Source organism: Periophthalmus magnuspinnatus, chromosome 22 (assembly GCF_009829125.3).
Source record: "Periophthalmus magnuspinnatus isolate fPerMag1 chromosome 22, fPerMag1.2.pri, whole genome shotgun sequence".
Classification (NCBI taxonomy): Eukaryota; Metazoa; Chordata; class Actinopteri; order Gobiiformes; family Gobiidae; genus Periophthalmus; species Periophthalmus magnuspinnatus.
The window spans coordinates 3572902-3599525 of record NC_047147.1 but is presented as its reverse complement, the minus strand read 5'-3'; the positions used below and the strand labels follow the sequence as shown (position 1 = coordinate 3599525).

The 26624-nt window shown below is 40.7% G+C and overlaps 1 protein-coding gene across 1 annotated transcript in view; it reads left to right on the top strand.

Moving 5' to 3' along the window:
• The window catches only part of rps6ka5 (ribosomal protein S6 kinase, polypeptide 5), a 56735-nt gene that overhangs the window by 23295 nt on the left and 6816 nt on the right, over nucleotides 1-26624 (top strand). Inside the window, exons 8-16 of the mRNA XM_033988709.2 lie at nucleotides 316-466; nucleotides 3933-4094; nucleotides 10170-10295; nucleotides 11246-11379; nucleotides 12823-12916; nucleotides 16024-16194; nucleotides 17368-17559; nucleotides 21957-22116; nucleotides 23023-23186. Coding sequence (XP_033844600.1) covers nucleotides 316-466; nucleotides 3933-4094; nucleotides 10170-10295; nucleotides 11246-11379; nucleotides 12823-12916; nucleotides 16024-16194; nucleotides 17368-17559; nucleotides 21957-22116; nucleotides 23023-23186 — 1354 coding nt within the window. The remainder of the gene's footprint in view (nucleotides 1-315; nucleotides 467-3932; nucleotides 4095-10169; nucleotides 10296-11245; nucleotides 11380-12822; nucleotides 12917-16023; nucleotides 16195-17367; nucleotides 17560-21956; nucleotides 22117-23022; nucleotides 23187-26624) is intronic.

The following is a 26624-nucleotide window of genomic DNA, read 5'->3' as shown; positions in this document are numbered from 1 at the left end:
ATTTTTGTGAAGCAAGAAAGAGGTAAAAGCCCCTTTCCTGTCTCAGTTTGGGTGCGGCTCGTCTTTAGCTTTAAGCACTCATGTGATCTGGGATTAAATGTTCTGGTATTAATGATTAACAAGCAGGTGAGCCATTCTGGGAGTTTTTGAATTAGTCTGTCATAGACAGATTTCATACAGTGGTATTCTCTTCTAAAAGACAGTGATGGACAACCCACTTTTTCCCACTATTCATTTTACTAGTTTTAAAAATGTAAAATAAACTTTAAAATAAACTCCAAAACTCATACTATACAACTCTCTCTCTTTTCTCAGGAGGATTTGTAAAAAGGACCCTCCATTCCCCAAAGACATGGGACCTCTGGCCAAAGACGTGATCCAGAGACTCCTGATCAAAGACCCAAAGACCAGACTGGGATCAGGGCCGAGCGGGGCCGAAAATGTGAAAACGCACCCTTTTTACCAGGTACGAGATTTTTAATAACACAAGCTTTGCAGTATCTTTATATCTTTAATATCTTTAATTTACTCTACAAACCAACCGTCCGACGCCTCAGGAGGGGGAAGCAGTGCTTCACCAACACTGTTTACAGTACGGGTGGAGAGCTGCTGACCTCGACTGGGGATGTTGTCGGGCGGTGGAAGGAATACTTTGAGGATCTCCTCAATCCCACTGTCACGTCTTCCGAGGAGGAAGCAGAAACTGGGGACCCGGAGGCGGACTCGTCCATCACCCTGGCTGAAGTCACTGAGGTGGTTGGCAAGCTCCTCGGTGGCAAGGCTCCGGAGGTGGACGAGATCCGTCCTGAGTACCTCAAGTCTCTGGATGTTGTGGGGCTGTCTTGGCTGACACGTCTCTGCAACATCGCGTGGCGGTTCTGGACAGTACCTGTGGAATGGCAGACCGGGGTGGTGGTCTCTGTATAAGAAGGGGGACCGGAGGGTGTGTTCCAATTACAGGGGAATCACACTCCTCAGCCTTCCCAGTAAGGTCTATTCCAGGGTACTGGAGAGGAGAATCCGACCGATAGTCGAACCTCGGATTCAGGAGGAGCAGTGTGGTTTTCGTCCTGGTCGCGGAACACTGGACCAGCTTTATACTCTCCATCGGGTCCTTGAGGGCTCATGGGAGTTTGCCCAACCAGTCCACATGTGTTTTGTGGATCTGGAGAAGGCATTCGACCGTGTCCCTCACGGTGTCCTTTGGGGGGTGCTCTGGGAGTATGGGGTCCGGGGCCCTTTGCTAAGGGCTGTCTGGTCCCTGTATGACCGGAGCAGGAGCTGTGTTCGCATTGCCGGCAGTAAGTCAGACCTGTTCCCGGTGCATGTTGGACTCCGCCAGGGCTGCCCTTTGTCACCGGTTCTGTTCATTATATTTATGGACAGAATTTCTAGGCGCAGCCAGGGGCCGGAGGGGGTCTGGTTTGGGAACCACAGGATTTCATCTCTGCTGTTTGCAGATGATGTTGTCCTGATGGCTTCTTCGAGCCAGGACCTGCAGCAGGCACTGGGGCGGTTTGCAGCCGAGTGTGAAGTGGCTGGGATGAGAATCAGCTCCTCCAAATCCGAGGTCATGGTGCTCGACCGGAAAAAGGTGTTTTTCCCTCTCCGGGTGGGTGGAGAGTCTCTGCCTCAAGTGGAGGAGTTCAAGTATCTCGGGGTCTTGTTCACGAGTGAGGGAAGGATGGAGCGTGAGATTGACAGGTGGATTGGTGCAGCGTCTGCAGTGATGCGGTCGCTGTATCGGTCCGTTGTGGTAAAGAAGGAGCTGAGCCCATAGGCAAAGCTCTCGGTTTACCGGTCAATCTATGTTCCTACCCTCACCTATGGTCATGAGCTCTGGGTAATGACCGAAAGGACAAGGTCGCAGATACAAGCGGCTGAAATGGGTTTCCTCCGCAGGGTGGCCGGGCGCACCCTTAGGGATAGGGTGAGGAGCTCGGTCACACAGGAGGATCTTGGAGTAGAGCCGCTGCTCCTACACGTCGAGAGGAACCAGTTGAGGTGGCTCGGGCATCTGCTCAGGATGCCTCTTGGACGCCTCCCTAGGGAGGTGTTCTGAGCATGTCCCACCGGGAGGAGGCCCGGGGAAGACCCAGGACACGCTGGAGGGACTATGTCTCTCAGCTGGCCTGGGAACGCCTTGGGGTCCCACCGGAGGAGGTGGAGGACGTGTCCGGGGTGAGGGAAGTCTGGGAGTCCCTGCTTAGACTGCTACCCCCGCGACCCGGCCCCGGATAAGCGGAAGAAAATGGATGGATGGATGGATGGATGGATGGAAACCAGTACCCCAGTCTAGTGCTGTGCAAATGTTAGTGACAGAGTAGAAAATGCAGGCTTTGTATATAATATATTTAAGACAAAGTATGAACTAAATGTTTTGTAACTTTGATCGGCTGGGTACTCTGCAGACTGCCGTCAGTATTTATTGACTATAAGCCACAGACTGTATAAAGACATGGACTAAGTGAGCGTGATGTCACCCATAGCGTTTGGCTCCAGTCAAATGAAGCTCATCGAGGCTAGCCAATTTGGAGCAAAGTGCCATATTTGGGGTTAATTAAGGGGGGTTAAGGTTTGATAACGGGATAAAGAATTTCCAAAACTGGGGCTGTATCAGAATGTCCACACTATCTCCTACGCTCCTATTTTAGTGGTGTCCGAATTACCAAAAAGTGAAAAAGTAGTGCACGCAAAATTTCCCTCAATGCACCTTGAAAAGTATTGGGCATCAGTGGTCACTAGAGTCGTCAATATAGACCACAATGCATTGTGGGAGTCGGTAAAACACCAGTGGACAGAGGCAGGTCTTTAACTGGACACAATATGACTGAATGAAGCAGATAAAAGCAATGGTTTATCTCACTGTTGATCCTGATTATCAAGAAAACACTCTTGAATAAACTGTTATGGTGCAAAGGTGCTAGTGTTAGCCGCTTTAGCTCGAGCTGTTTAAAAAGGGAGAATTTCCAGATTTCAGAATACAAAAATTGTAATCCAGTCCATTTGATCCAGTTTGACATAAACTTCTCTGATTATTATTAGTCCATAAAGACTTGTGCCAGTCCAATCTGATCATTATTAATGATACAAATCAACTTTTATCAGAGTTTAGACTTTAAAGTTTTTTTCACCAGACCCAGAGTTACATGACATGAGTGTAGTGGGCTGTGTGTCTGAATCCCCCCCTAAAGAGAGCAGGGCTGTGGAGTGAATGAGGGGTCAGGAGCTGGGGGAGACATTTGGATACAGCCTGGGACTGAACAAATAAATAATAATAAAAGAACAACTTTGGTGATTTTTAGAAAAATTCCATGTCTGTGCTCTACTGAGAGCTCTGACTGCTCAGCCCCTGTTATCTTAACCTGCATCATCCGACATATAATACTCCCTACACCAGAAGCATAGCTAAGCCTGGCACAATAACAAATTTTGAAGTTCGATGTATATAGTTAATATTGAACCAACTTTATGTCACTAATTAAGATTTAAATAATGCAAGGTCATCCCAGTAAACCATTTTAAATAGACACTTTAAAAGTCATGAGCTGCAACAGATAAACAGCAGAATGTAGAAATAATTAATAATAATTAGCCATAAAGAGGACTTAAAAAGCCCCCCCCCCCTTATCATTCCAGCAAAAATATCTAAAATCTCCTCATTTTGCAAAGAAAAAGACTGATAAGTTGATATAGTGATTATGGTGACAGGCCTAAGCATAGTCAGAGTGGACCAGACCAGAATGGACATCACAATGTTGCGCTGCAAGAGCCATAAATGAGAAATAAGAAAATTGGATGTGTTATTTGGCAAAGCTTTTGCTCTAACAAACAAAATCTGTCTCAAACCGATCCACTTAAACAAAAATAAGCAGAAACAAGGCTATTTCACAGATTAAACATCTTTGTGTTTATCTTTTCTCTGTTTTTAGAAAATTAACTGGGAGGACTTGGCGGCAAAAAGAGTCCCTGCTCCATTCAAACCGGTGATTCGAGATGAGCTGGATGTTAGTAACTTTGCAGAAGAATTCACAGAGATGGACCCCACCTACTCTCCTGCAGCTCTGCCACAAAACTGCGACAAGATCTTCCAGGTGAGTGTCACAACTACGGCTGGGCAAGATGGACAAAAAGTATCCTAATCAGGGGTCAAAGTTTAATCACAATTTGAACAGTCGCAACTAGCAAACCAGCTGCATTTATGTTACCCTCTTCTTCAATTTTATTGCTAAAACCACAGACTGTATAAAGAAGTAGACGAAGTGAGTGTGACGTCACCCATCATACATATGTATATATCTACTGAGATTAACCATTGCTCGTGTGGCATGTTTATAACTTATGAACTGAACTTAAAGACATAACCAACCTAATCTTGTAGCTGTACTGATCAGAAGAAAAATACAATTTATAATTTTTTCCAAAACAACTTTGCATTACTGATAACAATATAATCAGATGTATTTTAATATTTGCCATCCATCAAAAATGTGCTGAAATATCACTTTAAATACCCTTGTTTTGCAAATTATACTGTACATTTCTATGGTCTCATTTTTATCAAGTTACCTTGAGCCTTAGACCTTATATTAAAAAACATTTTAATTTCACATCCCTTCAAAATAACTCTTCTGATATTTTCTTCCCTGTGTTTCCTCCTCCTCTGCTTCACAACACAACAAGTCTCTTTATGAGCTCTGCGTCAGTGTTTTGTTTGACTCTGGGAAGAATAGATGCACTCTTTGTCTTCACACAGCAGCAGATACAGGAGATACAGCAGATACAGGAGGAGGAGGAGGATGAGGAGGAAGAGTGGTGATGCTGGAGCACAAATACTTTCCTCTCAATGTGAAAATGTCACATGACTCACACTGTTCCCTTTCCCTCATTTTGCCTTTTGGACACATTTTTCTGATGAAGGAACACAGCCCGTATAAAGAAGTGGACAAAGTGAGTGTGGGGTCACCTGAATCTCATCGAGGCTAGCAGTTATAGCGGCGAATTTGGTGCCAAGTTGCATATTAGGTATTCTGACCGCAAGTTTCATTGCAACCAAAGAGCCAATCTGGAGTGAGGCTGTTGAAGGTAACGCCCCTTCCTGCCCCCACCGCTGGTTTAGCAGGGAGCAGGTGCTTAGCAACACTGTCAATCAAACTTCTAGCTAACACTAGTGGGAGCAACCTCGGGGAAAGAAGGCACCTGATTTCTCTGTTGTTAATGTTCATATCTTGATTTACAGACACAATAGTGAAATAAAAACTCCAGGATCATGTAGAGCGGGTTAATATGAACATTTAAGGCCAAAATGATGAGTCTGACAGCAGCAGTTACAGAGAGAAGGGACACAGTTTTTTAATAGAAACTGAATTGGAGCCAGAGTCGATGGAGCTGGAACCACGCCCATGATCATTTCCTAATTGGAACGTGGCAGCTGGCAGGTTAGCTATGCCCATTTATATATACAGTCTGTGTGAAGAAACAAACATTTTAAAAAAGCATCATGGCAGCTTTCCTCCTAAAGCTAAAGCCTTTGTGTAACGGAAAAAAATTAAATGATGATGAGCATTTTTTTTTTATAGATGCTTGAAAAACATATGTTCTTACTGTCAACGGGCTTGCATCTCCACAGACCTAACTCTTATTTTTCAGGTTTGTGGAGATGCTGCTTGTTTCCATGTAAATATAGTTCATTTGGCTATAATATTCCACAGCATGGGGCAAAACGTATCTCGCTCCATGGACAATCTTCCGATGTGATTGATTGATTGGTTTTATTTCGAGTATTTCGAGTTTCGAGAATAATCATGTTTACTACATGTACATTGTAAACAAAAGAAAAGCACATCTCTCGAAAAGGACTGGGAAGAAGAAAAACTTATATTAACCCACCCCTGTTCATATCATAGCTTCAAAAATTATGTGGTTGCTTTTGTACCTTGATCCTGGAGCTTAACAAGTATTTACATATAGCAAAATAAATTACATATCACATCTGTGTATATATATATATATATATATATATATATATATATATATATATATATATATATATATATATATATATATATATATATATATATATATATATATATATATATATATATATATATATATATATACACATATATACATACATATATATATACATATATACATACATATATATATACATATATACATACATATATATATATACATATATACATACATATATATATATATACATATATACATACATATATATATATACATATATATATATACATATATATATATACATATATATATATATATATATATATACATATATATATATATATACATATATATATATACATATATATATATATACATATATATATATATATACATATATATATATATACATATATATATATATATACACACACATACATATACACATTATGTACATATATCTATAAACATTTTATTTAATTTTTTTAAGATCACCCTTATACAACGAAAGCAAAAATTCTTTATAATTCCTTTTAAAGCTGTAAATATTTGGGCATTGCTTCAGGTTATCTCCCAACCCATTCCACAGACTGACCCCACACACACATACACACATGCTTTTCCTGGTGGTTCTCACTGATTTTGTTTTAAATTTACCCCTTCCCCTTAAAACAGTTTTTGGATATTTAATGGCAGCATAGTTTTGTTTGCTTTATACAAAAGCAAAGCAGTATAGAATTTTACCAGAACAAAATTTTTAATAATTTTGATTTGAAAAACAGATCCAGGTAACCAACCTTGTGCACAATTCTCACAGCACGTTTTTGCAATTTGAAAAGGGGAAGAAGTAACATTTGGTAGTTGTTGCCCCAAATTTCAATACAATATGTCAGATATGGAAGTATGAGTGAGCAGTACAGTATGTAAAGAGCCTTTTGATTAAGAATGTGTGGTTTTAACTTTCTGTTTCCATGGAATCATGCAGTTGACTTTCCATGTTAAGAAAGTTACATACTGTATCTATAAAAATACCCTTAATTGTGAAGGCGCTGTAGTGAGTAAATAGAAACTATTAAGTGTCAGATATTTAAAGTTTTGGTTTTAACTGATTCCAAGAGTGATTGCTTTCAGATTGTGGTACAAATTAGATTTTTTTTTTTTTGATATTTGTAATGGTGAATGATCAGCCTGGGTGTTTTTAATGGAGAGGTCTACAGCCAGTCCTCTGTCAGTGAAAACATGTGGTTTGGAGTAGAGTTCAAAACCAAGACTTGAATCTTATCCTATAGCCAAAATATAATCAGTTGCTGCAAGGAAAAAGTCCCCACGATAAATATTGACCCCAAAATATATAGTTCCAGTTTTCATATACTGTACTGAACATATATACTGTACCGTTATAGTGTATTGTGACAGGCCTATTATTATTATTATTATTATTATTACTTTTTAATTCAAATTATTTATTATTATTATTTTTTCTCTTGACTACAGTTACATAAATAACAAGCCCATCTTATCAAACCCAGAGATGTGTTCCGTTTGTATTTATATAAACCGGAAGTCTTGAAGTTTTGTTGTTTTAAACTCTGTATTCGCCTTCCTATTTCCATCTCTTCTATCAGAAAAGCCTGTCAGCTCCACAAAAGCCACATTGTATTAATTTGATTGACAGCAGTGGTCCAGCTGCAGCTTTTGTCTGAACGTTGCCTCCTGTGTTCTGTATGGAAAAAGACCCAAACTCCACATGACAACATCTGCGTGTCATGATGGACGGAAGCAGGCGTCTGAATGGAAAAGCACTGCCCCTGAATTAACAAGCTTCAATTTCTGATTGCCTTGCTTCAAAATTATATCTTTTAATGCAATTTTAATTTTGTTTTGTATGTTAACGGCGAGGAAAAAAAAACAAAAACCATGAACGACTGCAAGATTGGTTGAAATTATAAAGCCCAGCAAATTTTAGCCTGTGAAAAGTGCATGAGAAGAAGTTGGCAATCAAAGGTGGGAGGCGTAACCGCGACTGGCGTAGCTATGCACGCCAAGTATCTGCTTTTCTTTCTCTAGTGAAGACTTTTAAATGGGGGGCATTGATCTTTAGAGCAGCTTAAGCATCCAGAAAGCAATCAGGAGACAGACATCAGCTGGCAGCGCGTTCGGGCTCATATTATGGCTGAAAGAAGCATCAAAAATAGTCATTCGCATCTGTTACTTCAATGAGGACTGCATATGGAGGTAATTACCCCCATAACGAGGTCCTTTTTAGTGGAGTCGAATGGGAACGCACACAGACAAGCTCGTGTTGACTTACAGCAACCTTTTGAGGGCTTTGAAAACTCGTCTTGATTACTTGGATTGCTGTGGAGTAGGTCAAATATAGCACTAGACAAAGATGGAGAGATGCAGGGAGAGGAGTTTAAGAGACGCGTCAACATTGAGTTAAAACTAAAACGTGAGTTCAAACAGATGGAAAGGAGGATATGAGGAGGGTCTGAAGCTGAGGGCCAGGGTCTCTTTGTTCTAACCATATGAACATAAACTAATGGAGATTTTCTCATTTAAAAAGGCTTGTTCTCTGTGTTGTTCCTTATGGGCGCATCTTTTTATACAGTGCTTTTCCACCTTATAGACTCAAAGCGCTTCACATCAAGGAACAACACAGCCATTCATACACACATTCATACACCAGTGTACACAGACACAAAGTGTTGCACAAGGACACAACAACAGTTTGCACTAGAGCTACTTCTACCTCACTGTGGCACCTAGTAATCCCAGTAGTCTCCCATCCCAGAACTCACCAGTCTAGCTTCTGAGATCAGGAATATCGTCATTTTTATTTAATTTTAATTTAATTTATGTAAGTGTCACCCAGATTAATTTGGTCACTGTCATCTTTTTTATATAGCATTTTCTACCATCAAGGTACTCAAAAGAACCACTCACACATTCACACACCAGTGTACACAGACTCTGGGGGCAATGTGGCTTAAATGTCTTGCCCAAGGACAGCATTCATCCATCCACCCATTGATATTCATGTTGAGAGTGAAACATAAGTGGACAAACACTCTACCAACTGTCGCCCACATCATCCAACCAGCCTAAATGTATTTTCTTAAACAAAGTGCTTTGCAAAATGTAAATATATATATTTTTATATTTTATTTGTATTATTAAATTTACCACCTGTGTACGTTAAATGTCAGCTTACACACTGTTGTAACCGCTGCTGTCAGACTCATCATTTTGGTCTTAAAAGTTCGTATTAACATGATCCTGTGCTTTTTATTTCACTACTGTGTCTGTAAATCGAGATATGAACATTAATAATAGACAAATCGGGCCTTCTTACTCTGAAGTCACTCCCGCTAGCGTTAGCGACAGGTTTGATTGACAGCGTTGCTAAGCGCCTGCTCTCTGCTAAAACAGAGGTGCAGGTGGAAAGGGGTGTTACCTTCAACAACCTCGCTCCAGATGAGCGCTTTGGTTGCTAGGACACTTGTGGTCAGAATTCCAAATGTGGGACTGGGCTCCACATTTGGCCTCTTGTTAGCCTCGATGAGCTTCATTTGACTGGAGCCGAACGCTGTGGGTGACGTCACACTCAGTCAGTTCACTTCTTTATACAGTCTATGATCTGAACCCAAATCTCTGTAGGAAAGGCAGAGCGTTGGAAACAGGGGTGCAGGCTCTTCCTTTAAGCTAAAATATTGGTTCTAAATGACTTTTATTTGGATTCAGTACAAAAACAGGCATTCAGAAAGTGAAAGAGCATATTTGCCGTATATTAGTAGACACATGCATTGTATAGCACAGGGGTCGGCAACCAAAAAAATATTTGGACCCAGTTTCCACGGAAAATAAAACACTGGGAGCCGCAAGTACTTTTTGACTTCTACAATGAAAATAACACTGTATGTATTGTTGTTTTTTTACCTTTCCATTTTGTATAAACAACTGTCATGTGTTGCCTATGAAATCCATAAAGCAAAATATCTGCATAAATATTTATTTTACCTGGTTAAAGGGACTTCGGCTCCTGAACCTCTGTGGACAACATCTGCAAATCGGGGCTGTAGAAGTCACTTTCATCTTTACACAGGACTGTAAACCATCATCACGGGTTGCCGATCCCTGGTATAGCATATAGAACACTTTTTGCTTAGTTAACCTGTTCCTGTATATTTCAGGGCTACTCGTTCATGGCTCCTTCGATCTTGTTTAAGAGGAACGTGGTGATGGATGACGCTGTGGAGCTGTGTGGAGCCTCAGACCGTCCACGCTCTGCTGCTGTGGCCCGCAGCGCAATGATGAAGGTCAGAGGTCAAATAGCCTTATCCTTATAAAGAATATATTATTATTATCAATCAAAAACATGAAGGGCAGAGGGTGATATCAGAGCCCTTATGTTCAACTGTAGGAAGTCAAGTTTTACATTTTAGCATCATGACAACACTGCCCTTTCTGTCTGCCTTTGTCATGCTCTGTGTGCTATACTTCACAATTTCAAAATGTAATCCCAAAATATATCGATACATATATACCTCATTTGTCCTTTATATATGGTGCTCTTTATGCTTACATTATGACCATCTCTACTTTCCAAATGTAAAAATTCCAATCTGTCAACTGGAAAAAGTTTTAGAGTGAAGACGTTTGGCTGCCCATCCAAGCCACTTCTTCAGTTCTAGTCAGATTACTGCCTTATATCTGTCTGAAGGGAGGAGCTAACTACACTGAAACTAACACACCTGTTTGTTTACAGTTTCTATTTGTTGGCTAGATCTAAGAGTAAAGTGTGCCTGAGTCATATTTAGAATAATTGTTCAGGCCCCTAATGGGTGCTCTCTTACCTATTAGCATACTGGTTATTAGCATACTGGCTAGAACCATTGTTTTCCTTGGCTGTGTCTGAATGTCTCCCGCAGCCCCTGACCCCTCATTCACTGCACAGCCGTTCTCTCTTTAATGTCGTGTTTTGTCCAGTTAAAGACCTCTCTGTCCAGTGGTGTTTTTCCAACTCTTGCAATGCATTGTGGTCTATATTGACTGCTCTAGTGACCAGCGCTGGACACTACTTTTCAAGGTGCATTGTGGGACCCCTAAATAGTGCCCCCTGTAGGGGGGGTGTCATTCAGACACAGCACTTGTTCAGATTTAGGTCTGAGGATGGAGTTTTCTCCATTTAACTCAGGGACACACAGACGTCTTTCCAAACGCTTTGAAGAGAACCATATTAGTGTTTGTTCTTTCTTTCATTTTCCAGGACTCTCCGTTCTACATGTCGTATGAAATGGACCTGAAGGACGCTGCTTTGGGAGAGGGCAGTTTCTCCATCTGCAGACGCTGCATTCACAAGAAAACAGGGCAGCCGTACGCCGTCAAGATCGTCAGCAAGAGGTCAGAGAAATTGATTTTATCTTTCTTAAATCTTAATTATGGGGTTATGGAGCACCTGTTGTATTGTACTTTACTTCAAATCTATGCAGTGTTTGATGCTCAAAACGTTTTTTATTGTTTTCTATGACAATGACGATAAACTTAAGAATGTTTGAGTCTAAATCTCACATATATTACTATATAATTTGAGACGTGACACTTAAACTTACAGAACAGTATGTTCTGTATATGAAAGATGGAGGAATATTTTTGTGGTCAATATTTGTCATGTGTACTCTTTATTTCCACTACTGAGAAATTTTTTTGGCTATATCACTCAAACTAACGACTAAAGTGTTTCATTCTGATGTTTATTTCTTGCAGCTCATGATTTTTAACAAAATGGTAGATGTATAATAATTTTTGTGGTTTAAATCTGCTCTGTTTTTGTGTCAGTGGCATAAATGAGTTTTAATATTATTGTTTATCGTCTATATTTACTTTATATCGAACTTTAAATTGTCATCCTGGCAGGCCTAATGACAAGGTTGCTCACACTTCTCACACTATTTTGCAGTTAACACTTTTTTGCACCATCACCATCTGTTTCTCGGTTCAAAGTCTAAAAACAGCAGCTCATATTCACAATGTGTAATTAGCACTTAACTCACACGGGTCTCAAAATGGCGGCATCTATTTTTCTTAATTAGACACAATTTCATGTATTCTTTAAACCTGGATAAAGATTATTAAAGGTGTACTATGTAACTTTTCTGTGGCAGGGTATGCCACATGCTTCTCTCTATGTAGATGTTATAGCTTTGCCTGGAAAGTTCCAACGCATGGCATTAATCTTATCAGTCTTGTATTTATTCAGTTACAGTGCTTGGAATGATGGTGTCACTTGCTTTTCTCCATGAGGATAGATGAGATTAATTAGATAAAACCATGACATCATTTCATTAAAATTGAAATTATGAATTAAACTTGGATCAGTGGTCAAATGGTCTACCAACTGAGCTACCGTCGCCCCTAGCAACTGATTAGTAGTTAAAAAGCGTTTCCCATTCAGACCGGCAGAGCAGACTTTAAACGTGCATTTGCATTAAGTACAATTTTCAAGTTTATTTAGTTACCCAATTACCTGATGACTCTTCTTCTTACTGAAGGCTTCCCATCTGTTCCCCCAACCTGAGGGAAATAGCTCAAACTCACTGAACTAATGTGAGTCCAACAGCAGAGCGGAAAGGGGAGGGGCTTAAATAGTCCGAGTCCAGGATGAGAGGGGTCAGCTGTGATCCCGCCTGCACATCCCCCCCAGGTCCTGGAGACGTACAGCCCCTGGAGAGACGGGAGGCTGCATCATTTTCTCTCTCTGCTGCACTCTGTGTCTGTCTATGTGCCAATAGTAATCTTGTTTAGACTATGGTAATTATGCGTTCTTTCTTCCCTGTCTGATTTTAGGATGGAGGCTCAGACACAGAGGGAGATAGCTGCTCTGAAGCTCTGTGATGGACACCCGAACATCGTCAAGTTACACGAGATCTACCACGACCAGGTACTCTCCACTCATACCCACACCCACATAAAGTCCTGTTATCCTGCTGTGCCCATGGTCTAAGTGGATTTTCAAGTTGTTGGCATAGTCTGTATAAAGAAGTGGACTGAGTGAGTGTGACGTCACCCACAGCGTTCAGCTCCAGTCAAATGAAGCTCATCGAGGCTAGAGCAGTTATAGGGGTGAATTTGGAGCAGAGTTATATATTTGGAATTCCGGCCACCAGTATCATCGCAACCAAAGAGCCAATCTGGAGTGAGGCTGTTCCCGCCCCCACCGCTGGTTTAGCAGGGAGCACAGCGCATCACTTTTTTTTTTTTTTTTTTTTTACAAAATTGTAGATTTAGAATGTTTTTGGGGGAACATCCTGCTCTTGGGTTTTTTTTGTCACTGGTATAAATTTATTTCAATATTATCCTTAATCGTCTATATTTACTTCAGCAATATATCAGACTTTAAAATGTGTTATTGTGACAGACCTATGGACAAAGAGTGGATACTCTGAGGACTTAAATATAAAATAGAATATATTTAGTTGACTTATAGTTCAATATATGTTACTTTGTATATTTGTCTTCCTGATGTATTTAAAATGTAGAAAGTGATGAATATAAAGAACAAATGAGAAGGTGTGTCCAAGTGTTTGACTGATTGTGTTTATATATAAAAAAAAATTGCACATTGGCATATAATTATTTCTAGACTAATTCTGCTCTCTTTCTGTTATAACTCAAACAAATCTGACACATAGAGATTGCAGCAGCTCATGCACAATACATGTTACATTTTGGAGTAATACAGATATATGCGGAACACCTCATAATCCGATATCATCAGTACATATATACTGACCATCCCTCTGTTCTGCTCACAGCGTCTGCATTCACCACTCTGGGATGTTGTTCTTACTTAGGCCTGTGTGACTTGGGCTCTCTAGGTCTAGGCATGGGATGATATTGCAATTTTGTGTCGCGATTAACCATAATATCCCGATAATTATTAAAACTGCTGAGAGTTTTAAGATGTTATGGATATTAATAATTACATTTTAATTTTATTTTAACTTAATAAGTTCCATGTTTAAACTATTTTTATATAATTGTACTTTGTTATCAGTGAAAAAGTCTAGCAGAGAGCATTATGTATAAGCAGGCCCAGAAACAGAAATTTTCGAATATAAATTAATAGGAAGTCCGGGAATTCCTGCTGTCCCCTCGACCCAACCATAAGAGGATGAAAATGGAAGGATGGAATCTAGACGACATTGAAACTAATTTCTGCCACTGACACAAAAACCCAAGAGGGAGCCAAAAACTAAATCTACTATATTGTAAAAAAAAAAAATATATATATCTGCAAAACAGTTGCAATAAATAAACAGCAGAATCTTGCATCTGTAAAGAGTCATAGACATTATTCATTTAACCTTCTACGGCTCAGATCTGATCATAAAGACAAGATAAACAAAGGATCCCCAGTCGTTCAAAGAAAAATTAACACGATTAATACTGACCACAAAAACGACTGTTCCTCTTTTCATTTACTGAACAATCAGTGGATATACAGTAGTGATTACAGTGACAGGCCGAGGGCTCTCAGGGTTGTAGCCTTATTAAGTCCTAAAATGGAGCAGGGCAGATTTAGGTTCATTTTTGGTCATAAATAAAGCCTGTGCTCAATACTTCAAACCTGTGTATTTATAAACTGCAGCTGTGAAAACCAGTGTCCTGGAAACAGCACTTTGTCTTTTACAACTGAGACACAAGAACTAGAAGTGTGAACCTCCAAATTCTCCTTGTAGACAAATCAACTATTATTTAAACAGAATAAATATAATTTGGGTTTTATTTATAATAAAAAGGCTGTGTTTGATTGTCCACACTATTCCTACAGGGGGCTTTTTAAGGAGCATGGCATTTTTAGTGTTGTCCGAATGTCCAGTTGGTGAACAAGTAGTGCACTCCAAATTTACCACAGTGCACCTTGAAAAGTAGTGGGCATCAGTGGTCACTAGATTATATACTTGATATTCCAATTTGCATCTCTTAAAACGTGAAAACAACAGACCTGGTTGACCTGTTGCTCACATCTTTGTCTTGTTTTTGTTGCACTGCTAAATTAACCTCACACCAAACCCGCAGTACTGTAAAGGTCACCTAGTTCATTAGTTTTGGTTCTTCAAGTCCAGAAGCACCTCTTTAGTCCTGATCCAGGCTAAATGAGGTCTAAACGAGGTCTAAACAAAGTCCAGATTGTGACTCAAATCTCGACCCAGGGCTGCCTTTATTCCCTTTGACCCGACACTAATGAGAATCTAACCTAGATGCTTTGATATCTCAAGTTCATTCTCCAATAAAAAGATGGTACATTGAGATGAGATTAAGTTGCTGTTTTCACGTCCTGTTATTAACACAGTGAAGGCTGCTTTTAAAACATACATGAGAAATTAGATTGAAGTGCATGGTAGTGTAGCTGTCTCCCCTTTGTGAATAATTACACAACTCTAATCATCATTCCAAATTTAAATATTCAAATAAATAAGAGGAGAAGGTCTTTCTCTATACCATTATGGCCATTATGGGTTTTCTCATGGCCGAAACTGATTGTTTATATTAAAGAGTTTTGGCGCCAAAGTGACCAAAACAAAATATCCGCTGGAGGATCTACATTGTCAAAGTAGAGGCCCGTCTCACTGTTTCAGGTTTTAGAAAACTAAAACGCAGATTCTCGATGTTTAGTTCCTACTCTGGGTGCCAGCAGGACTAAAGCAGGACTAAAGCAGGACTGAACCCAGGACTGAACCAAGACTAAAGCAGGAGGCAGGTCCCAGTGTGGAGACCTGAGCACTTATGTAAAGGCGCCTGATTTGTCTGTTATTAATGTTTATATCTTGATATACAGACACAATAGTGAAATAAAAACCCCAAGATCATGTAGAGCAGGTTAATATGAACATTTAAGACCAAAATTATGAGTCTGACAGCAGCATTTACAGAGAGAGGGGACACAGCCTGAAGCACGCACATGCTAACTTCTATTTCAAACGCGGCAGCTAGCAGGTTAGCTTTGTCCATTTATATATACAGTCTATGATTCTCTGTCTGTAGCTGCACACGTTCCTCGTGTTGGAGCTGTTGGGTGGAGGAGAGCTGTTGGAGAGGATCAGGAGGAAGCAGCACTTCAGTGAGACAGAGGCCAGTCGAATCATGAGGAAGCTGGTGTCTGCAGTCAGCCACATGCATGACGTGGGAGTGGTGCACCGGGACCTGAAACCAGAGGTACACATTAAAGCTGCATTGCGTAACTTTACTAGTGGGGGGCCTGGAATGTCCCTCAGTATTGCCTTAGACTTATCTTTCTAACATTTATTTTTTATTACCAGTGTTATTATCTATCAGGTGTTCTTAAACCTGTATCGTTCTACATAGAAATAGACAAGTTTAATGCCATACTGTGGAACATTCATAAAGCACTTACTTATATAATATATTTTTCTATGACTGTTGGTTTTCTCTGTTGGATTAGTCTGTGATCTTGTTCAGCCATAAGAGGCATCTCCTGTTGTGATTTTGGGCTCTATAAAAATAAATTGAATTGAAAAGGATTAACATCTCCATGGAAACAGGTGCCATGAGTAAAATGGGTGACATTAGGTCAGTTGGTACAGTGTTCGAATCCTGCTCTTGACATAAGTTGAGTGGTCAGATCCATTGACTGCTGACACAGGTTGGCGGTCTGATTCCAGCTGCCACAGATGAAAGCTGTTGTTGTGTCCTTGGGCAAGACACTTAACCCACCTCGCCCATAGTGTCTGTGTACACTGGTTCCTTGATGTAAAGTGCTTTGAGTGTTTTGAAGGTGGAAGAGTTATACATAAAATGTGTTTACCATTTAGCAAAATAATACCATACATATGCAATAGTTTCAGTGTGTAACATTAGATTTATTGCGGTGAAGGCCATTTTTTGTCCCTTGCGGCTTTAAATGCTGCTGTCAATGCTCCCTCATTCTTCTCTTTAAATTATTCAAATCTCTACTCCTATCATTGAACTAAAATACTTCAAATTTTTCAAATACTTATAATAAAACTACTTTTCATTGTAACTAAAGGAGTAATATGAGTTATTTGACGCAGTCTCCAAAGTTTTATGTCTTAAAAAGACTTGAATTTGATTTTCCAAGTGAGTGTCCAATTGTAGAGCTGATACCTGTGCTGGGAACAATCGGCTTTTGAACCAAATCATTGTGTTTTACTGAACTTCCATTTTCAAAGTCACTCCTTGGAGAACAGTATCTGCGAATAGCCTCATCTGACCCCAACATGGAGGGTCAAAACTACCTTCTCCTCCCAGTCTTCATGTCCAATTTCGTCTGGTCACAAAGTGCTCCTAGACACCAGTGTGCAGAAAGAAATGATTACCGTGTGTATGTGTTTTTAAATTGCTCCGCAGAACCTGCTCTTCACAGACGAGAGCGAGAATTCAGAGATCAAAATCATAGACTTTGGATTTGCCCGACTGAAACCTCCAGACAATCAGCTGCTGAAGACTCCCTGCTTCACACTGCTATACGCCGCGCCAGAGATACTCAAGTACGACGGCTACGACGAGTCATGTGACCTGTGGAGCCTGGGCGTCATTCTGGTGAGTGGACAGTAGAGGGGGGTAAGGAGAGAGAGGTGTGTGTGAGAAAGAGGGGAGAAAAAGAAAGGATTGTTATAAAGAGAGATTCAAGGTGCGTTCACACTTGTCATGTTCTTGTCTTGGTCCTGTTTTACTTTTGGTTTAGTCCCAGTTTTGCTGTAGCCTTTGTGAATGTGTGAAACAATTGACCAGTGTTTCCAAACTGTGGTTCAGGTATGTGATGTCAATTTTAAAGGCACTCTACCTGATTTTTACTGTCTTGAGCATAGACTGAATAAAGAAGTGGACTAAGTGTGACGTCACCCACAGCGTTCAGCTTTGATCAAACGAAGCTCATAAAGGCTGGCAGTTATAGCAGCCAATTTAGAGCCAAGTTCCGACTGCAAGTATCACAGCAACCAAAGTGCCAATCCGGAGCCAGGCTGTTGAATCGCTATTAGCAATTCTGTCCGTCAAACCAGTTGCTAACGCTAGCGCTAATTAATTTTAGTTTATTGCATGAAAACATCATGTGCAACACCTTTTAATTTCCATTCATTTTTTGCAACATCGCAATATTTTTTTCAGATACAAGACTTGATAATGAAAGCCTAAAGATACAAGTTTTATTCTGGCTACACTTACACTTTTTTATTGACATTTTAAGCTCAGATGCCCAGTTTTCTGCTCCTTCCATTTTATATTCCCACTCAGAACGTGGCCTAAAATATGTAATTTTAATATCAAGACTTTTGGTTCCCTTTACCTTTTGGAAATCAGATTTTCAAATCCATTTCTGATTAGTCCCATTCAGTCTCCTCCATGCTTGTGACTGCAGTGAAAGAGGCTCCATGGGCTCACTGAGAGTTTCAAAAGGCCAATGACCTGATTATTGATAAAGAAAAATAAACCCTTTGAAAAACACTGCCTTTCACTGGATATAATTTAATCAGCAGCTCCACATGGCTCAAATATGTTCTGCAATCAGCCACTTTGTTTGTATATGTCTGCGTCAGGCTGTGCAAGACGAGAAGGAACAAGGGCACTAGGCTTTGTTTAGTCGATTAATCTGGATCTCAGTTGTTCGAAACATGTATTAGTTGAATAATTTTTGTTAAATTTTGATTATAAGGATCATAGACTGTTTAAAGAAGTGGACTAAGTGAGTGTGATTATTACATACAATTATAGGGACAATTTGGAGCAGAGTTTCACACTTTGAATTCCGACTGCGCGTATCATAGCAACCAAAGAGCCAATCCAAAGCGAGGCTTCTGAAGGTAACACTCCCCACCCACACCACTGGTTTAGCAGGGAGTGGGCGCTTAGCAATGCTGTCAATCAAACCTGTTGCTAACGTTAGCAGGAGCAATGTCGGAGAAGGAAGGAGCCCGATTTGTCCATTGTTAATGTTCATATCCTGATTTACGGACACAATAGTGAAATAAAAAGACGAGGATCATTAATATGGACATTTTAAGACCAAAATGACGAGTCTGACAGCAGCAGTTACAGAGAGAGGAGACACAGTTTTCCAGGTAGGTTCAGGTGTATACTCGTCTATGTGTCTTATACTTATTCTGATACAGCTCAAGATCATTCTAAAGATATTCAGAAAAGATTAATTTCTATTCTGTCAATGGGACTTTTTTAGTATCGATACCTGCGAACAATGAGTACGTACTTTCGATACTAGTTTTGATATTGGTCACTATCTAGTTTTCAATACTTTTGACAGCCCTTCCTCTAATGCGAAAGCGGCGGTTGGTTAGTGCCGTGGTTGGGACTTCTTTACTGTCACACCCAGTCATCCTTATAAATTAGTGTACAAGTGTTGTTCTGCTTCGTCGCCCCCTGGGGTGAAACATGAGCAGTGAATCTTGTGTACAACTGATGAAATGGCTCCTGACAAGCTGTGTTCACTACGTCACAAAGAGAGATAAGAGAGATAGATGGGTAAAATAGAGAGGGAGACAAGAAAGGGACAAAAAAGACAAAAAGAGGAGAGAAAGTGTGGGGTAGAGAGAGAGAGGGGGGTGGAGAGAGTATCATAGAGAGGAAGGGAGAGAAGGGCAGAGAGAGAGAAACAGAGGAAGAGCGATAGAGAGAAGGAGAGAGAGAGGGGGGGAGGGAGAAACTGGAAGAGTGAGAGAGAGAAGGAGAGAGGAGCAGAGAAAGAGGGAGTGAGAGTGAGAGGCAGAGAGAAAGCGGGAGAAAGAGGCAGAGAGAGAAAGAGAGAGGGAGCAGAGAGAGAGACAGAGAAAGAGGGGGAAAGAGAGAGAAGCAGAGAAAGAGGGGCAGTGAGACAGTTGGACACAGAGGGGGGAGAGAGAGGCAGAGAGAGAGAGAGATAGGGAGGGAGCGATAGGGGGCAAAGAGAGGGAGAGAGAGGCAGAGATATACAGAGATAGAGCCAGAGAGAGAAAGGGGCAGAGAGAGGGCAGGAAGGAAGAGAAAGAGAAGACACAGTTTAAACCAGGATTAAACTAAAACAAAGACGGTCCTAAAGCTGACCCACACAAACACAAATATGTCCCTTCTCTTAAACTTCCACCAATTTACATTTAAAATCAAGGTTTTATTTTATTTTTCTTGTCTAGTTCAGTGCTGTTCAGAATCAGAATCCTTAACCAGAACTAAGCCAGGAATGTACCAAGTCTAAAACACGAGTAAACCAAAACTGAACTAAAATCTTAGCTTGGACTGTTCTAAAAAACTAACAACCTGGGGTCTTATTCTGCATATAAACTGCACAAACATGTTCTCAAATGTCCCTGTGTGTCAGATGCCCTCCCTGTGTGTGTGTCGGTGTCCTCCTTGTGTGTTAGATGCCCTCCTTGTGTGCCAGATGCCCTCCCTGTGTGTCAGATGCCCTCCCTGTGTCTCCAGGGGGTGTTATTGTGCATAAAAACTGCTAGCACCGTAGATTAGATGTGTACAAACATGTTCTGAAATGTCCCTGTGTCCCCATTTTTGGTAAAGTGTCACCATGGAGATCGCGCTGCCTGGAATATTCCACAGTATGGCTTTAAATTTACACGCAATCAGGCCAAGTTGCAAGTCAGATCTGTGGAGAGGCGACCTCACTCACAGTTAGAATGCACGTTTTCAAGGTGTCATTTCAGTGATCAAAACACATATGAGTGAATAAATGCACAATTGAAATGTTTAATGCCATATTGTGAAACATCCCAGGCAGGTAGGTTAGTGGACCCATCAACACAAATGTTACATAGTGCACCTTTAACAAAAAAAAGAAATTACCCATGAATGAAACAAACGCAGTACTACCAGTGTAACCTGCACCACACAGTAACCAGACCCACTCCTGTCATTGTGATGAAGACGAGGGTGAAGGTGAGAATGAGCGGCCTGTTCAGATCATTTAAACCCACTTCATCGAATCCATTCAAAATTTGACCGTGATCTACAAAAAAAAACGCTGCAAATGTGGGCATGCGTGAAGGGTCAAGAGCTCTCCTGTCATAGCCGTTTATTATGGTCCATTTGTGTAATAATAGGCAGAGAGACGGCGGCGCAAAATGGTCTTTGGAAATAACAACAAAAGCTACAACAAGCACATGGCCCAAGAGCTCAACATTTGGGGAAAATAACTCGATTTATCTGACAAGTATTGTAATTAGGATTTGAATTGTGATTTTTGGTTTAAAGCTACCATTTGTAAGTTTATTCGAATACTTTTTTTCACCTTTGGCTCCACCCCCAAATCACAGTGCTGTGCTGTGATTGGTCTGAACCACTGGTGGCCGTGCCCAATCACAACAGTGGAAGACTTTAAGTTTTGGTTTGTGAACTCTCAGATATCACACAAATCCATCTTGCTGGACAGACAAAGGATTTTTAAAAAGTATCAATAATTCTTAATTGACCCACTAGCCTTAGCAACAGGTCTGATTGACAGTGTTGCTAAGCGCCTGCTCTCTGCTAAACCAGTGGGTTTTGCAGTATGATCAGACTTGAGCTCTAGATAGTTGAATAAATAACTTCGATGACTCACAAACTAATTACTAAAGTGTTGCATTCACCATTAGGAGGAAGTGTCTGGGGTGGGGGATGTCTGGGAGTCCCTGCCATTCCTGGATAGGTGCCATATTCCATTATAAAAGCTTGGTCCTGTTTGTTATTTAGTTATTTCAGCTCATATTTTTTATATTGTCTATATAGTGTAGTTTTTTTGCGGGATAATTCTGCTTCATGGTTTGGGTTCAATATTATCATTTATCGTCTATATTTACTTCAGCAAAATATTGCTCTTCAAAATGTGTTATTGTGACAGGGCAGCTCTAGTTTAGATATAGATTATATTGAGTGGAAATCCCAAACTGCACCTCTTTCCTCACATATTCCCTCCTACCTGACTGACTTGGACCTGTTGACCTGTTGGACTCTGTTTGTAGTACACGATGCTTTCGGGGCAGGTGCCATTCCAGTGCCAGGAGAAGAGCCTGACTCACACCAGCGCAGAGGAAATCATGAAGAAAATCAAACATGGAGACTTCTCCTTTGAGGGCGAGGCCTGGATGGGTGTGTCTCAGCAGGCCAAGGACCTGATCCAAGGTACATACGCCACAGACTGCATAAACAAGTGGACTGAGTGAGTGTGACGTCACCCACAGTGTTTGGCTCCAGTCAAATGAAGCTCATCGAGGCTAGAGCAGTTATAGGGGACAATTTGGAGCCCAGTTCCATATTTGGAATTCTCACCATGAGTATCATAAACAAAGAGCCAATCCAGAGCGAGGTTCTTGAAGGTAACACACCTTCCCATCCACACCTTTGGATTAGCAGGGAGCGGGTGCTTAGCAACACCGTCAATCAAGCCTGTTGCTAACGCTAGCGGGAGCGACCTTGAGGAAACCAAGTGCCTGATTTGTCTATTATTAATGTTCATGTCTTGATTTACAGACACAATAGTGAAATAAATGCCCCAGGATCATGTAGAGCGGATTAATACGAACATTTAAGACCAAAATGATGAGTCTGACAACAGCAGTTTCAGAGAGAGGGGACACAGTTTTTCAATGTAAAGCGAATTAGAGCCAGAGTCGATGGAGATGGCCCATGTGCGCCCATGATCACTTCCTGTTTGGAACGTGGTGGCATTATATATACTGTCTGTTGCTCACACACAGCTCCAGAGATGAATACTGTAGTCTCTGATAATAAACATTACTTTAGTGTTGGGACTTTGGGCACTTTTGTGGGATTCAAATCTTTTGGATCCGTCCTCTTCAAAGAGCCGTTCAAATGCCTGGCTCTTTTACTATTTATTTATATAAAAGAAGACGATGTGAGAGCACATTTTATGTACAGACTTATCACAGAAAAGTGAGGTTCAGTTTAGTTTAACATGGTTTAAGTGTAAGAATAGTACAGGCCATAATTGACATAGCTGTATCTTGTTTACATATTTGACCTAATTTTTACATAGATATTTACATTATTTCTCTTCCTTATGTCCAGAGCTGTTGACCGTGGACCCAAACAAACGCATTAAGATGTGTGGCCTGAGGTACAACCCTTGGCTCCAGGACGACTCCCAGCTGTCCTCCAACCCCCTGATGACCCCTGACATCCTGGGCTCCTCCACTGCGTCTGTGCACACCTATGTCAAAGCCACATTCAACGTAAGACATATGTCCGAAAGTCCACACTATCACCTACAGAGGGCACTCTTTAGGGATCACACATTTTTAGTAGTTTCCGAATGTCCAGCTCTGAGAACTCTGTGAGATTCACAGTGACCACACTTGTGTCTTCAGAGGTTTTTGATTTCTGTCCTGTGTTTTGGGTTGTTCCACGTCACTTTTGCCTTTGCAGAATTTTGAACAAAAGTCCAAGTCTAAACTGAATAAATCTGTGTTATTTTTGTGAACTTTTTGGAGTGATCAATTCCAACTCTCAGACATTTTTTTTATTTTATTTTGTTTACATGAGATCCAGTTTGACATAAACTTGTGTGGTTATTATTAGTCCATAAAGGCTTAGTCCATAAAGGGGTTAGACTTTTTTCAGGGGCTAGGGCGGACATACGGACACAGCCAAATATATGTAACTTTACAACTAGACATGGGACGATACTCAATTTTGTGTCAAGATTCTCATGGCCAAAAAATAATTTAAAGGTCATTTCACAATAGTTATTGAAATTGTTGACAGTTTAAAAGTGTTTTGGATATGAATATTTAACATTATGAACAGGTTTCATATTTAAACATGTTACAGTACTGTACATTGTTATAAGTTAAAACAATGTTGAAGAGAAGAGAACATCATGGAGAAGTATTTTTGTTCTGCACTTTCTGATTATGTAATTCGATCATGTTTTTACTGGCTCTTAATAGCAACATATTGTTTAATTCCCCCTTGATCCCTAAGTTAGAGAGATACACTCACCTGAAGGATTATTAGGAACACCATACTAATACGGTGTTTGACCCCCTTTCGCCTTCAGAACTGCCTTAATTCTACGTGGCATTGATTCAACAAGGTGCTGATTCATTCTTTAGAAATGTTGGCCCATATTGATAGGAGCATCTTGCAGTTGATGGAGATTTGTGGGATGCACATCCAGGGCACGAAGCTCCCGTTCCACCACATCCCAAAGATGCTCTATCGGGTTGAGATCTGGTGACTATGGGGGCCAATGTAGTACAGTGAACTCATTATCATGTTGAAGAAACCAATTTGAAATGATTGGAGCTTTATGACATGGTGCATTATCCTGCTGGAAGTAGCCATCAGAGGATGGGTACATGGTGGTCATGAAGGGATGGACATGGTCAGAAACAATGTTCAGGTAGCCCGTGGCATTTAAACGGGGACCTAAAGTGTGCCAAGAAAACATCTCCCACACCATTACACCACCACCACCAGCCTGCACAGTGGTAACAAGGCATGATGGATCCATGTTCTCATTCTGTTTATGCCAAATTCTGACTCTACCATTTGAATGTCTCAACAGAAATCGAGACTCATCAGACCATGCAACATTTTTCCAGTCTTCAAATATCCAATTTTGGTGAGCTTGTGCAAATTGTAGCCTCTTTTTCCTATTTGTAGTGGAGATGAGTGGTATCCGGTGGGGTCTTCTGCTGTTGTAGCCCATCCGCCTCAAGGTTGTGCATGTTGTGGCTTCACAAATGCTTTGCTGCATTCCTCGGTTGTAACGAGTGGTTATTCCAGCCAGTGTTGCTCTTCTATCAGCTTGAATCACTTGACCCATTCTCCTCTGACCTCTAGCATCAACAAGGCATTTTTGCCCACAGGACTGCCGCATACTGGATATTTTTCCCTTTTCACACCATTCTTTGTAAACCCTAGAAATGGTTGTGCATGAAAATCCCAGTAACTGAGCAGATTGTGAAATACTCAGACCGGCCCGTCTGGCACCAACAACCATGCCACGCTCAAAATTGCTTAAATCACCTTTCTTTCCCATTCTGACATTCAGTTTGGAGTTCAGGAGATTGTCTTGACCAGGACCACACCCCTAAATGCATTGAAGCAACTGCCATGTGATTGGTTGATTAGATAATTGCATTAAGGAGAAACTGAACAGGTGTTCCTAATAATCCTTTAGGTGAGTGTATAACAGAAATAGCTTCATGTTATACATATGATAGAACAAAACAACACAAAGCTAGTGCAGATGAATGCGTTTTCATCAAAGATTTAAAAAATATTTAAAGATTGGGCTGTTCTAATACTCAGAGGAACTCTTCCAGAGTCTGGGACCAGCAATAGCCCCACCCCCTCGAGTTTTAACCAGGACCTTGGAACATCCAAAATCATCTGCTGCTGATCTCAAAGTTCTACTGGGAACATGGATAGACAGAAGCTCAGAGAGCGAGGGAGGGGCCAACCCATGGAGACATTTAAAAACCTGACCTGGTCCAATCCACAGTATAAGGAGTTACAGACCTCACCTGTCTAATCGGGCAGGTGATGAAGGCAGGAACAACACGCTCCAGCTGTCTCCAGGTGTTAAGAAAAACAAATACCAAGGATTTAACAACTGACAAGTCACACAGGCCTGCAAACAAAATGGAGTAACAACTTAAACTAGAGACACGTTTAGACAAAACACACAAACAAGTGTCTCTTTAAACGAGACCAGACATAGAGACAAGGGCCTTGTCCCAGTTCGATGGTTGCACACTTCCAACTATTGTTCGAAGTACCCGGCCAACGAAGCGTACTCCTTTGGCCACAAAGGCTGTGCCGAAATGGGACAGGCCTATGCCACGGAGAGTACTTCACCGCAGTCACTTACAGCTTACGCTACGTTACGCTACGTAACCTAGCAACCATGACAGCTGCTGACTATTGAACTATACGGTTGCTGACTCATGACCTAAAGGACAGTTTTATTTTTAATTCTTTATTATTTCACAGAAGATGAGTCAAGGTATCATCGTTGCAGCCATTTATTTCTGTTTAGAATGAATGAAGTAAGGAATTAATCTCACCTTTGAATATCAATCGGCAAATATAAATATAATGTAATGTGTATAATGTTGTGATTTTTTTCCAGTTGTAGCTAGTATTACATAACTTTAAGAAAATATACCTTGTTTCTCTCATAGAAGAAGTCATGCGTGGTGCATGATGGGATACAGAAGCATGCCAAGTGTGCTCAGATGCACGCTTCACTAATGGCCGATCCATGGAAATGGAGATCTGATATATTTAATAAGGAAACAGGAAACAAAGATAAAGGTTCAATGCTTTTTATTACTTTTTTACTTTCTGGTTCTTGTTAATTTTTAAGACAGTGGAAAAAAAACCTTAACAAACTCCATGCTCCTATTGTGAGCCAGCCAAAGTAATCATAAAACTACTGTCCCTGCCTAAACAAAAAAACAGCCCATAAACTAAACAAAGAACAAAAACAGGTCATTGTCGTAACGGGCGGGTTTGGACCCAAGGTGCAGACCAGAGTGAGTTTAAACAGTGTTTATTTACAAGGGAGTGAAAATACAGTCTTTTAACAGTTCACAAAGCAGGTACAGGAACCGGGGAGCGAGAGACGGATCAGGCAGGTGCGGTGCAGGGAGGACGGG